General features: G+C 41.8%; 1 protein-coding gene across 4 annotated transcripts in view; it reads right to left on the minus strand.

The window, feature by feature from the left end:
- Positions 1–11,112, minus strand: part of LOC119185722 (uncharacterized) — a 65,907-nt gene extending 54,795 nt beyond the window's left edge. Inside the window, exons 1-2 of one of the 4 annotated variants that reach the window (XM_037434616.2) lie at positions 11,017–11,112; positions 8,755–8,869 (exon numbers count right to left, since the gene is read on the minus strand). Coding sequence is in view for 2 of the 4 variants with exons in the window: in XM_037434612.2 (XP_037290509.2) it covers positions 8,755–8,869; positions 10,628–10,752 (240 nt within the window). In the remaining 2 variants the exon portion in view is untranslated. Of the gene's footprint in view, positions 1–8,754; positions 8,870–10,627 lie in introns of all 4 variants that reach the window. The other 3 variants (XM_037434615.2, XM_037434612.2, XM_037434613.2) reach the window with 3 other exon arrangements.
- Between the last annotated feature and the right edge of the window lie 3,746 nt (positions 11,113–14,858).

A 14,858-nucleotide genomic window follows, 5' to 3' on the forward strand; every position in this document is an offset into this window, starting at 1 on the left:
AAGGTGTTCAACCACACAGCTTTGCATCTGCTTAGAAATACGGTGAAACGCAGTGAAAATAACTTTCATGCTTTAAAAACATACCCGTACTGTATACAGGCTTTACAATAAAGCACTGCATGAGCCACGACTTCGAGTGCCGGGCCCAGCCTGAGCCCGGCACTCGAAGTTTTCACCTACCTGGCTCAGCACGACAACAAATCACGTTTGACAGACATAGACTTTATTAAAGTGAACTAGAAGGGACTCAGGCGCCGCAATCGTTCAGCGATTATGGGGATTATGGATAGTACACGGATTTGCCTAGCCTTTGTACTCGCGGGCGGTGAACGCACTTGTGGCTTTTTTTATTTCTGTGTTTTGGTTTGGTTTCGAATGAAAGAGTGAACGGTTGCGAACTTAATGAGCCGATTTGAAGTGGTGAGCCTAAAAGGTTAAGGTAGTGAAGTGCAACTGCTGAACACTGGCTGACGATTTTTGTTTTATGACAAAGCTGCTTTAGCAACGCGAAGCCAAATGGAGTTGAAAGTACAAAGATCAGACAATTTCGTGTGCCACCCATTATTCCCATGCTCACTGAAGCACCGTTCATTGCAGCTCCTATAGATACTACAGCCAGAGTTCCCTCTAGGAAACTTCATGCAGACAGAGGCCCGAGAAAATAACTTGGGTGAATTTCCCCAAATATTGTATCGATAGAAGGCATTTTAATCAGTCTTTACAGCCACATGCTACGCTACCAAGTATTCTGTTTATCTACGGGAATTCCTTATAGTGAAACCGAGCTTTGCTGTAGGACATACAGGGTTCAATAAATGGCTATTTGGCAGCAGTATACCCTATACATTTTTTCTACAGAAACAATAGGAATCATCAAGAGTGTTGGGTAGGAGATATTGTAGCAAGAAAAGTGTTTCGGAGCATGAATTCAGTTTCAACAGAGAGGGCAATAAGAATAGAAGGGACAGAGAGCAGAACAATCTTTTCAATTTGTTTTTATAGCACTCTTTATTAAAATTTAAAGCATGCTCTATTATCAAACCCAAACGTGCACCCTTCTAGATATATTGCCCCTGTTTTCAGCACAGTAGCACCTTTACACAGAAAGAAAAATAGAGGAAGAAAGCCAAGTTTATTTCCTTGGCTATAAATATGTTAACCTAAATAAAAATAATAATGAGCTCCATGAACCACATGTGCTTTTCCAAATACGTAGTGTAATCAGCTAAAAAGAACGAGAAAAAGACTTTGTTACGCCACTCTGGGGTACTTTCGGGAGTGCCCCAAGACTCTGTGTTGGGATCCCTATTGTTTCTTCTGTACATCAATGATATCAGTAGTGTGGCAGAAGAGGGTGTTCATGTTAAACTTTTCGCAGATGACTGCTTAATCTATGCCGCAATTACCAAACTAGACGACCAAATCAAAATTCAGAACTCTTTGTAAAACTTCAATAACTGGTGTAGGAAATGGAAAATGGCAATAAATTATTCTAAATCTACATTTACACAGATCAGCAAAAAGAAAACAATCCATTCCTTTGTGTAGAGCATTGGTGAACACTTGTTGGTAAATACAACCCAGTTCAAGTGCCTCGGGGTAACAATTACGCAAATATTAACATGGAATGAGCATACAGATAATATTCGCACGAAAGCCTATCAAAAGTTATATTTATTAAGGAAGAAGCTGCAGGATGCATCGCGCGACATAAATATTCCATGCACCACCTTCATTAGGACAGTACTAGAATATACACCCGTTGTTTGGAGTCCCCATCAAGCTATTCTTAAGAAGAAGCTAGCAAAAATATAGAGACTAACGGCGTGCTTTATTTGTTCAACGTACCGAAGGAAGGAATCAGTCACACTGTCTGATGTTACGAAAATGCAACCTAGATCCTCTAGAACTACGTAGAAATAAATATAGGCTGAAAGTATTGTTGCAAATAATGCACGATCAACTGAAGATAGATAAGCTCAAATATTTACGTTCTCCAGGCAAAAAAAAATCCCCGAACAAACCACGATTGCATCATAAAACCATGCAAATACTGACACATATTGATATTCTTTTTTCCCAGATGTCATAGAAATGTGGAACAAATCGCCGAACAAAATTGTTGTTTTAAAAGATGTCAATGACTTCGAAAATGCAGTAGAAGTGCATCTACGTGATTGCTAAGTTATTTTTTTTTCAGTGCTAAGTGATGTAAGCGACTTCATGTTCATAGCAAATATTTTATTTTATTTATTTTATTTGTAGATACTGCAATCCCAAATGAGGGATTATAGCAGGGTGGGAAGTACAATCATAAATATTCCTAGGTGAACAAGAACAAAAATACGGAAGCAAAGTACAGTTCTCGGAATTACAAAAAAAAGGGAAAAACTGATATACAAAATTCACGAATACATGATCAACCATGGCGACAAAATACAATTCAAAATGTACAGGATAATAAATATTCCAGAAACAGAGTCACATACGCAAGGATTGGAAAAAACACGGGTGATAATTCTACACAATTTCAAATATATACACATATATACATACATATACATACACACATATGCACATATATATATTATGCAGTTAAACACAAGGCAAACTTTTCAAGTGATGGCTGTAAAACAACGTCATTAGTTAGGTTGTTCCATTCCCCGACTGTTCTCGGGAAAAATGAATACGTGAAGCAGCTATTGCGTGTTTGAAAGGGCGTAATGGAGAGGTTATGGCGATGCCTTGTCGGATACCCAGAGGAGAAAGACAATAATTTGCTAGTGTCTATCTTATAGTGCTTCTTAATTAGTTGATATAAAAATTTGAGACGAGAAATTCGGTTTCTTTCAGTTATTGGTGGAAGATTAGCTCTCGCTAGCAGTGCACTAACAGATGTGCGACCATAACTGTTGTATATAAAACGGGCTGCCTTTCTTTGTATTTTTTCAATCTTCTTTTTATTAGTCAACGTAAAAGGATCCCATATAACGACTGCATAATCTAGAATGGGTAGAACTGTTGATTTGTACGCCAGCAAGCGCACAGTGGGAGTGGAGTGCTTGAGAACTCTCCTAAGAAATGAAAGACGCGAAATGAAAGAAATGAAAGAAATGAAAGACATTTTGAAATATGACTGAGAATTTCGAATTGTTCTTGAATTGTTATTTGAATGTTGAGTTGTTAATTAAGAGAATTCAAGTTTTCATTGTGAGTTGTCAAGGTATTAAGAAACTTTATGCGCATTGTACATTCTTTATGTATGTCCTCTCTGTACTGACCCTCTATGAGGGTTGACAGTATTACCAAATAAATAAATAAATATATCATATCACTGTTGTACAGTCTGCAGGGCCGAAAAACTTGTGTCTTTATGTATTGTTTGCTGTGTTTCTTGTTTCATGTTGACTTCTGTGTCTTTACTCACTCCCTTCTGTAGTACCTTTGGCCTTGATGGCATGAAAATGAAATAAGTCTTTGTGCCACACATTAGAGTTCCTTTATGCACATTTTACAGTGCAAAAAGTCAAATTATCAAAGCATTCCGGCATTGACCATGCCATACTTTGTTGCATCAGACATCCTGCTGTGCTACAGATTCTTGAACTACTTGCTCTAGCCGCATGGGCGGACAAAATCTACCTTGCGAATTGTTGAAAGCGTCGGCAGTCATAGTTCTTAGACCTCAACCACTGAAGTGAATTTTAGACGAACCTGCAGACTTTTGCAGTATGAACGTCGCCTTATAATTCATCACTGCATTTGAACCTGTTCCCGAATGTCGTGCCACTCTTGATTGAAGTCTACAAATCTCCTCTTTGAATGCTCCACTTTGCAGGTTCGTGTATGTTATGTGCGGTTTGTACTATGCTCTCATTTTGTAGCTTTCTTCTTTTTTTCATATTATAATGGTGTATGCCTTGCTAATAATGTTGTAGTAGATGAAGAGGGCAATTAAACAACACAGGTAGAATTGCCAGAAGGTGGAGCAAAAGATTTTGATCCGTTTTTGTGGTTCGTTCCAGTTTGCTTATGAAGGCACGAATGAGCGTCTCAACACTCACCTCATTGTATGCATATGGTTTGGGGTAACAGGGCATCAACCGGTATGGAATTCGTAACTGTCTTTTCTTTAAGACAGATATATCGTCAAATAAGTATAGTTTGTCGCACACCTTTTTAATTGACAAATACTTCCCCTGTGCATTCCACACTTTGTCAGCCGTATCATGTAGCTTTCACACCAGATAGCGGAACACGATGAATGCTCAGAAGCAATGGCGTAGCCAGGGGGTGGCACTTTGGGCCCGTGTCCCCCTTCCCATCTGAAATTTTTTTTTGCCAAGGCCTATAGACGGCTTCGGTGTTTGTAAACAAACTGGCTCGCGCCAAATGGCCTACCCCAGCAGACTTCCAGTACGCCACTTCTGGTAATGCTTCTTCAATGGTCCTGGCGGTGTTTTCATGGTGTGTTTGAGTTTGCTGCTCTATTATTTCTGGCACATTCCTTAGAATGTATTTGGTGCCACGTCTAGTGGCCACATGAAGGCGCTCGATGTAGTGCACGGCAGTTGCAGGTGTGGCCACTGCTGCAGGTAACACGGCTCGCGTGGCTGACGGGATCCCCACAAAATATTTGCCGTGGCATTCCGATGAGCACAGCCCCCTTCACCGTGTTACCTCTGGGAGTGGTCGTGCCTGTAGGAGAAGTTTGTCAGCGAACTTAATTGGGCCAGTTGGTTCTGCATGTCGATGTGAAAGCGCTTTGAAGACGCGAACAGAGAATTGACAGCGCACACCTGTGTTTTCCCTTTCCGCGTCTTCAAAGCAAACCCACATCGACATGCAGAAGAAGAGCTGCCCAATCCATAGTGAAGTTGTTCAATTCAGCTTTTCAGCTAGAACTGAAAACCTTCCACCTGTCAAACCCCGAACATATTTGTGTTTTCGTCTAAGCGCACAACCGCAAGATGAAACGCTTATTTTTGCGCCTGTGTCACGCCGGGCACTCTTTATAGAGATCATTAGCGTTCGGGATTGTTCGCTATCCGAAGTCTTCGTGTGACCGAGAAAATATAAAATGTACTGGTTATGTGATGACATCAACTGAGGCTTGGTCACGCGAACTATTATGGTTTACTCACGAGTAAGCTATTCACGAATCAAACTTTCAAGTTGAACCCACCTAAGCCATGTTCACACAGAAAGATAAATGAGCTAGAATGCAGCGATATTAATTAGCGTCCGAAAGACAGGCGATGAGTCATTTGCTTGCACAGATGAGTCGCCGGCGTCGCTTTCAGAAAAAAAAAATGCAACGGCAACGAAACGTGGACACCATGACGTACACATTGCGGCGATTCATGTAGAGCATGGCTACTTAGTGCCCCATGCTGTTTCAAACAGTACGCATTATTATTATCGTTCAAACTATACGAGAAACACCTTTGCGACACATTTTCAGTGTTCGCTTTCAAGTTTTGTTACCCATTTCACGCGTCAGTACATGTATCTGCCATGAGTGGAAGACGATTGCGACTGATGTGTTCCCAGTAACCGGCACCTGAGTAAGTCTGAGTATCGTCTCTGTGCCATTAGTGTGCGCTGAGCTTTACATTGCCTTTAATGAAGTGGGAAGAACAAGCCTACGCGCTCTTAACAGGAATCCAGTTTTCTCCCGTGATCAAAGCAGAACCTTTTGACTAGCATATAAAATTAGTTCAGGCTTGCAGACTGCATCCTGGCTTGACAAAGCTGTGTCTGAGTTGCGAGTGCTTCATCAGAATAATTTTATCCGCATAAAATATCGGAACACAAGCAGCCGCGACCAACAACAAAGGCTAAAACCACGCAAGAACAAGCTAAACCGGATGTTTCCTGGGGTGGCTTTCTGGTGAATGCACAATGTTGCCAGAGACTGGCAGGCTCTTGTAAAACCGTCTATAGAGACCAAAATGGCACTCTACCACACCTGTCTGCCTCGCCCCCACTTCAGATGAACCACCCGCAAAAAAATTGTTTATACCCTTGATTCGATGTTAACAATCTGGGCACACAAAGCAGGCTGTGCAGGTCCAAGTCATGTCACATGACCACTAGGAGCTGTGAGAGCCACAAAAAAAGAACATATCATTCTGATTGCATGTAAAGAGACTCCACATAGACCTTTCATTTTAGTGTACTGCGGTAACTTTCAAGAATGTTGCCCTGGTTTCAAGCTCTCGTTAGCTCTTTTGGTGAGAAGTTATAGATGAATAATTTAATACATAAATTAATTATAATGAATTTATTAGTGTGATACTATTGCGAACTAACAGACAATGATGCCAAGAGGAGTATTGGGGGTGTTATTAGACGTAATTGTAATGTGAAGAAAGAAAAGTGGATGAAGCGATAACTTGCCATTGGCAGGATCCGAACCTGCGATCGAACCTGGCATTACGTGCTATGCGACGCCAACAGGCAAAATGAGCGTTCCACACCTGCCGCAATAGCAACAGGCAGCGCTGACTGACGCTCCCATGTTTAAATGCACATATACTATACCCTATAAAGTGCATGGAGGGATGACCGCCACCGTAGCTCAGTAGTAGGGCAGCGCATGCGTTACTCTCAAAGTCGCAGGTTCGGATCATGCTGGTGGCGAGTTATCATTTCTGTCCACTTTTGCTTCTTGCTATTACAATTATTTCTGATAACATCCCCTATAACTTTCTTGGCATCACAGTCCGTTAGTTCTCATTATTATTTTGTCTAACAAGGATAACAAGGCTTAAATTTGCACTTTTTTGCTTCATTTATTAATGCAATTACACAATAACATCCCGCATTTAAAATAATGATGACTGCACTTCATGATGCAAGGAATAGTCAAATGCTAACTATATAAGAGCCTAGGCTATCAAGTTGTCCCATATGCAAGGAGCTAGAGAGGTCCAGTACTTGTCCCACACAAAAATTCTTCAAATAGCTTGTCCCACATTAAAAAAATATAATTTTTTTTGTCGAGATACAATATGTGGAACATATACCTATGTACAACGTAGGTGGAACAATCTCAAGAACCAAGCAATATCAAAGCCTGGCTCGACCCAAGCCTGCCACCTCAAACCCAGCCTTTAGGAACGGGCCCGGGCCCGCGGTCAGATTTTTGTGTAGGCCCGAACCCATGCAGTCCTGTACTTCACAATACAAAATGTATTATCGCTGCAATATTGCGTGGTACAAGTGCACATAGCCATCAGGAGTCAGAACATGCGATCATCATAACGACTTCGTGGTTTAAAGCCGGCTACCCATTACAAAAGGCACACACCTTACTGCGCGTATTCCCTTAAGACCACATAGTGGGCGCATAGCAAGTAAGAAAACATTTCACCACATAATTGCCAAGAGAGCCAAGGTTTTTCTTGTCAGCACAAGCCACTTTCAACTTTATCGATTATAATGTTATCATCATCAGCCTGACTACGTCCACTGCAGTACAAAGGCCTCTCCCATGTTCCACCAGTCAACTCGGTCCTATGCTTGCTGCTGCCACTTCATACCCGCAAACTTCTTAATCTAGTCTGCCCATCTAACTTTCTGTCTCCCCCTAACCCACTTGCCTTCTCTGGGAATCCAGTCAGTTATTCTTAATGACAATGTAGCAATCCACAATTTTAATTTCTAGAGTAACATCACACACTACAAAATATGCACTAAGTGGTTGAAGTACCCACTAAGTGGTTGAAATACGCACTAAGGACAGGATCTCACTGTTGCGTTCCACTCCTAAACATGTAGCTGAAGGGTCCCCCAGTTATTTTAGATCCGATATCATGTAGCTCTACAAATCACTGGAGACATGCACTTTTAGCACAGCCTCTTTGTGTTCAGAGTGCAGCATGAAGAAGGGTTAAGATATTCGCGCTGATGCTTGTCGAGATAGCGCGCGCGCCCGAAATTGTGACTTCACAAATTAAGTTCACAGCTGCTGCTTCAGATATCACAGCCTTTAGGAAACTGCAACTATAACTATTTAAATGAAACTGAAAATGCAATATATCAGCCACGTTTTCAGCCACGGGCACATTGCAGCCGAGTTCAGGTGCAGCGGTGCAGTACGGCACTGATAAGTGAGTTAGGCACAACAGGGGTGGTTCAGCTAGTGATGGCACAAGTAAATAAGTTTGGCACACAATCGCGCAGCTGTTCCACTGCTGATATTACATGCAACTTTTCATGTCAAGCAAATCAGAATGCCCAGCTAATGTGGCCCCTCCAACATAATGAAGCATCCCTTTTTGATCACAAAAAAGCTCTTGTGTGTCGCTTTGTGTCCGAAACCAATTCGGTTTCTCTGTTCAAGCGAAATAGAAGTTTTGTTTTTGGCAAAGCCAATTGCGCAATGATATCGCTGCATTCCAGAGCTCGAGAAGAAGCTATGAAAACTATATGCTTAATTTGTGTCACAGGGCACTTTGAAATCACAGGACAGGGGTTCTTTGCTATGAACACTGCTTCTGCCAACCACTTTCATTTCGATGAGCTCAGCTTAGGCACAAGCATACACTGTGGAGTGCACATTATGTTCCTCATGTCCTGTTATCACTAACAGGACATGTTCCTCATGTCCTGTTATCACTGCCAAGGACATGCACAGGTGGTGCTGTGCATGTGGCTTGAAGATTAATTGCATACATAAGGTTTATAATAATTACTTTATGTTGCCCAATGCAAGGTGAATTAAATTAACTTTACAAAAAGGCTTACCTCAATCCATTGTTGCTGCTTGGCTTCTCCTTTGAATGGCTGTGGTTTGAAGTTTTTCCCTCCATACCGTTCTGCTTCAGTAACACATTTGATGTGTTCCTTGTAGGCATCTCCCCTGTTTTCATAAGGCAGACAAAACCCATGATCTCAAATTATGTAATTGAAACAATACGGAATGAACATGGCCTGCACACCAAAAGTGAGGCCTGGACGCAACAGCTAGCAATAAAAGATGTCAGATGTTATAAAAAAAATTTGCATGAGACAATTAGCTACAATTTTTCAATTATACTAAACCCGAATGCCATGTGGAGCTTGACAGTGCCAAAACATAGCGACAGCATCACAAAAGCTCCCTGCATAAAAGCGCGCCAACCCTGCTCTTCTGGCTTCTGCAATGCTTAAAACTAGATTTGTTGTTGCTATTGTATGTGTGAGGAAGATGTTTTACAGTTGCTTAGCCACAATGCTCACGCCATGTACATAGTGTGTTAAGATCACCAAGAGCACTTGCAAAGATGGCTTTCAACATTAACACAAGCACAAAATATGAATACTTTAAAGACAGTGTAATAAACATATCTGACTCCCTCAGCATTAGACAACTCCCTTTCACAAAGATAAGAAGGTGCACACTCCAACAAAAAGTTGCACCATATTCATCTTAATATCACCACTATCGCAGGTTAATAATATGGCAGTGACCGAGGAGGAATAAGGTGGGCATGTGAACAGAAAGAAGGAACTGCAACAAATTGAACATAACTCATTGATTAATTTTGTACCCATAACTGACTGATGCGCTTCAGCATCAAGAGTGGAGTCAGAATTATTTCACTAGAGAGGCATCCATGAAATGAGTTCCTTCAGCCGGGGAATGAAGCAGAAAAGTTACGCAGTGTTTTCACTATGTTTCCCTTACAGGGGAGCAAAAAATTTTTGACAGCACTTGTTATGGTGCTATTTTGTTAAGAGCTCGTGTTGTGTAGGTGTAGCGCTACCAGACATCAGGCTGTCTTATGCTGGATTGCTGACAGACCACGGCAATGGCGCCGCACTCGTTGGCATCGCCTGGCAGTAACAGCCCAGTGAGTACCTCCTATTGAATAAAAAGTGACAAGTCCCAAAGCCTGATGGATGCCGAAATGGAGGGTTCCTTGGACCCTTCGCCAGATCTACAATATAGGCACATGGGTATTTTTGCATTGCTCTCTCTCCTCCCAATACGCAACAGCTTTGGACAGGTTCATAAAGTAGTAATATTTACTGTTCATACTGGTGGAAGCAGGACTGGTAAATAAGCTCAGAAATTTAACAGTGTCATCGTCCTGTCTATGCTTAAAATTGCCAAGCACAAACACTGTGACTGAGAATACACACTGATACTAAATGTGAAGCTAAAATACACCTTTTAGTTGAAGAATATACATAATGGCTATCAGTTATGTTCACCCATGTTGCATGAAGTAAACAAGAACGATTGACATGTCGCTAGTGATCAGTCAATTGAACAAACAGACGAAGAATAAAACAGCGCGAAAAACGGGACGAGAAGAGGACACATGCACCCGTCGCGTCTTTCACGCTGTTTTATTCTTAGTCTGCCATGCAGCACCAACCAGCCCAATAAAACACACTGTTGAACACAAATATTACTCGCAACACGGTAACTTTCTATCCCTAGTGAAATTGATCGCGATCGGAAGTGCCCCTCTGACAGGGATAAGAGCGATACGTGTCCGATTAGCACAGCACACTGCAGAGATAACATTATACTACGATGCCTGCATACAAATCGGCACGTCACTGTATCAATCTACTCGAACGCAAATGCTACGTTGTACTTCAAAGAATGATATTGCATGAAACCTACCAAAAGTCCTTGTTGCAATCGATGCAGGTAAGCATTTTGCAGCTGCGACATTTCGTGTAAATGTGCTTCTCCACCTGGCTTTTCTTGAGCGAATCACCGCACGTGCTACACGTGAACACTACCATGCTTAACGACAGTGGCCTGTCACGGCACTCTTGAAGAAGCTGCCACGGGCAAAAATACGTTCAAAAAAGGGCCGATGATCACTATTGCAGCGCAGCGCATGCACGTGCTGCGAAGCGCACTCGACGGTACTTGAGAGTAAAGGAGCGCTGCTCGGCTACAAATTGGCGGTAAATACCTGTACTGCAGCCGATCGAAAACTAGTTTCTGTTAACAACGCAGCACATGAGGGTCCCGTTAATTTCGAGACCATCAACGAGACACACCAGCAGGGTCAGCAGAGTTCGACCAGCGAAGGTTGTTCGACAGCGTGCCGCATGCCACCCGAGAACGTACCGCAATGTAGGGCTAGAGTGTACTAGAAGTGTTGAGTGGCGTGACCGCGCCTCGCCGCCTGATCCCTTTCGCGTTGCCGGCAACGGCGGCGCCGCAGTCGAATAGTACTAAAAGAGCCGCGCGCCGCGTGCAGGAACTGCTATATATGTGCTTCGGCTCCTCCGTCGCGATTTCTTGATGCAGATTTCTTCGCACCTGCCCATTATTCATGTCTTGCACAGGATGCCTTAGCCTTTGAAGTATGACAAGCCCATCTACGGAATTGGAGCTTCATAAAAGCCCTTGTGAGATGTCGAAAATAATTCAGAAAGGTGGGTCTTATACTGATTTCTTCCCTCTTAACTCTTTCTTTGTTGGTTAGGCGTCAACAATATTCAGAAAAACTGAGCTGATTTATTGGAAGCTAGCTGTGCTCAGAAAGCTGTCAGATTAAAAAACAAATACTGTGTCACACGCACGCAGAACCAGAAAGCGACAAGGAGAAGGGAGAGGAAGGGAATCTGAACCACCTACACCATGAAATGTTTTGGTAATTTAACTTTTCAGGGTATGCTAAAATAGTTACAGGCATTCACAGTGACCACCAATTGCAAAATTAGGCGTTCTGCTGCACACCACAACCCCCTCAAAAAAAAAAAAGAAATCCTGGGTAGCCTTGCGCCAATAGTTTACAGTTGGTGAAGTGGAACATAGCGTGTCTCTGCAAATGCGCACTGTAGATTTTACCTTTTCGAGTATTAGGTCTCAAAACAAACTCAAATGTATATATATATATATATATATATATATATATATATATATATATATATATATATATATATATATATATATATATATATATATATATATATATATATATATATATATATATATATATATATATATATATATATATATATATGTGTGTGTGTGTGTGTGTGTGTGTGTGTGTGTGTGTGTGTGTGTGTGTGTGTGTTTACTGTGTACATATACAAGAAAGGTAAATTTCTCAAGACAAGATGCACCACTGTCTGCATACACTTTTGACGCTTATTGATAGAACTACGCTTATAATACAAAACATCGTCATAAACTTCCTCGCTTGCAATGGTGTTACGCCATTAGAATATTTGTAAAGCAACCCAATATAAGCTGTCCATACAAAATGAGAACTGGTTACAACGAACTTACGCAGATTAACAGACGGGCCATATATACAGTTGGCATTTTTTAATATTTTTGAGTGATGTTTTTAATAAGTTTATTATGTATTAAGCCTATAGGAAAGCAATAAGTATTATCTTCCACAAAACTGGCATCATAAAAAAGAGTCGTTGCTGAATAATGTTGTGACAACGTTACTTACACTCGGGTTTCTCGTGAAACAATCGAGCGCATGTAGGCTCATATGAGGAACACTGCTCTGCATATCGTAGAGACTGCTGACAAAGCGAGCGCATGATTTAATCATAGTTTTGATAATACTCCTCTCTTTGTAGTTCGCCAGTAGCCACCTATGATGTAACGCAACTCAAAGCGCTGACTGAGTAAGGATCTAGGCGGATCCGTGCAAATTTCGATTGACAATTTTTTTCTGGGTCGGCAGGCCTTTGAAACAGTGAATGTATCGACGAAATTTCTGTGTGCCTGCATGGCACACCGAACTGGCGCGTAGCAGGTGCGTCCACTGATAAAGGCCCCGAGACGCATTAAACGCGCTGAAAACGAGCAAAACACGCTTTCGCAGGCCCGGGCGCGCGCGCTCAAAATGCAGACGCTCCCGCGATCTTCAGTACCATAAAACTACAGCGCCGCCGCTACTGTCACCCGCCGGAGAATCAGTCGAAATGCGGCGCGGCCACCTCGTTCACTCTACTGCCCCTTCTAGTACACTGTAGTAGGGCCATGCTGCCTGATGCTGATGCTGATGCGGCGCAACTGGCGTGGTAGGTGTATGTATCCATATTTTATGTGTTACGTACAATTAGGACGAGTTTAAAAAAAGTGTGAAAGAAGCCTACAGAGTACCGCCAGTTATGACGTTAGTTTGAGAACACGTCTTGGCAAGAGAAAAGTGTGTGTATGTGTGTGTGTGTTTTTAATGTACACTGCGCAACATTTTGTCTAGTTATTTTATTTATTGACGTTTTCAAAGTAACGAGTACATTCTTGAGAACAGCTGTTAGTTTTATTCCAAAGATACTAATATTTTTCTCCAAAAGTTACATAACTGCTTAACTGAGCTCAGAACTCTGCATTCAGCCACACCATCACCATCAACAGCAAGAAAGTGTGAAAAGCGCCATTTTTAAAGAAAGTGCAAAGCAGTACTGGGCGCTGTCAGGAACCAACTGAACTACTGCGGCCTTTTCTCTAATACGTTGTGGTCAATTGCAACCCAAGAAGGCGACGACGTCGAAGATGTGGTGCCGAGTGTGAGTGGGTATGAAACTCTAATGAAATTGTAGTTTTTTTTAATTACCATCCATTTATTCTTTTCAGATATTAGTTATGTACGTATACTTCATTCTTAAGTCACCTTATGACTATCCACTCATATATTCCCGAGATGACAAAATGATTTTTTTTCTTCATCAAAATTTAGAAATTTGTTTTTCCCATTACAATAACCGCCAATTTAATGGCCAATCCCCCATGGTAGGCACGAGCCAAGGCATATAGGAACAAGCAAGCAAGCAAGTATGAGCCACGAGAGAACGTTCTCCTTCAAATTCAATTTTATCAGCAGGTTATTTTAACTCCCATCACACTTCTTTGAGGTTTAAAAGGGATGGGTGTGGCAAACTATTGGGGAATTGGCTGCAGGATAATAATTTTCGTTCTCATAACTCTGGTCAAGTTACCTTTCAGCGGCGTAGCCAAGGGGGAGGGGGGTCAACCCCCCCCCCGAAATTTGTCGTCCAATTCACCTCTCCCCCCCCTGCCACTTACTCAACTAATTTTTTTAATCGCATCGCGGTAACATGATTTAAAAGCTAAGCGCTGGTAGTATTACAATATCATTGCTGGGCGCTTTTAAAATAAATAATGTCTGCAAACGGAAAAAAACTTGTCACGGTATTTCTCAAGGCTTAGCATTCTGTGACATTTTGGGCAGGAATCTCGGCCGCGAGTGTTTTAAGTTGGCTCGGCGACGAGATTAATGCTCAGGCGGTGCTAATGCTTGTATCCACTGGAACAGATCTCGCCAGAGTCGACCATTGCGATAATTTTCAATAGGAAGAGGCTCATCTTAATTTAAATAGCTAGACACAGTTTCATGATCTGATAGATAACATTTGAACACATTACAGTGTGACTCTTCGTACGTGTGCCAAGATGTACTCAAGCCAAAAATAACATTTCTAATTAACTTTCGAACGTTCTGCTAACATCTGAACACACACGCACACACGCGTACGCGCGTGACAGAATATCCGGTTTATACGCCTAACTCGGCTTGTATGCGAGTGTACAATATGTTTATACATATCTTTATTATGCCCTAACGTCTAAGGCCCTCCGAAGTGTTGTCAAGCGATGAAAGCGCGACACAGGCAAACGTGCAGGCTAATCGCACCCTTAGAAAGGTCTACTAAAATACTCATCATGTAATTTAGGCTCATAAATAAAAATATGGTGGTCATAAACCTAAAGCAGCGTAATGAGAAATGCAGTGTGGGAAGCTGTAGAGAGCACAAGTTTTATTGTTCAGCACTGTGGCAAACAGCGCAAGAATAATTAACATAAAGCTGAAAAATATACGACAAATTATACATATTGATTCGCTTCA

Source organism: Rhipicephalus microplus, chromosome X (assembly GCF_043290135.1).
Source record: "Rhipicephalus microplus isolate Deutch F79 chromosome X, USDA_Rmic, whole genome shotgun sequence".
Taxonomy (NCBI): domain Eukaryota; kingdom Metazoa; phylum Arthropoda; class Arachnida; order Ixodida; family Ixodidae; genus Rhipicephalus; species Rhipicephalus microplus.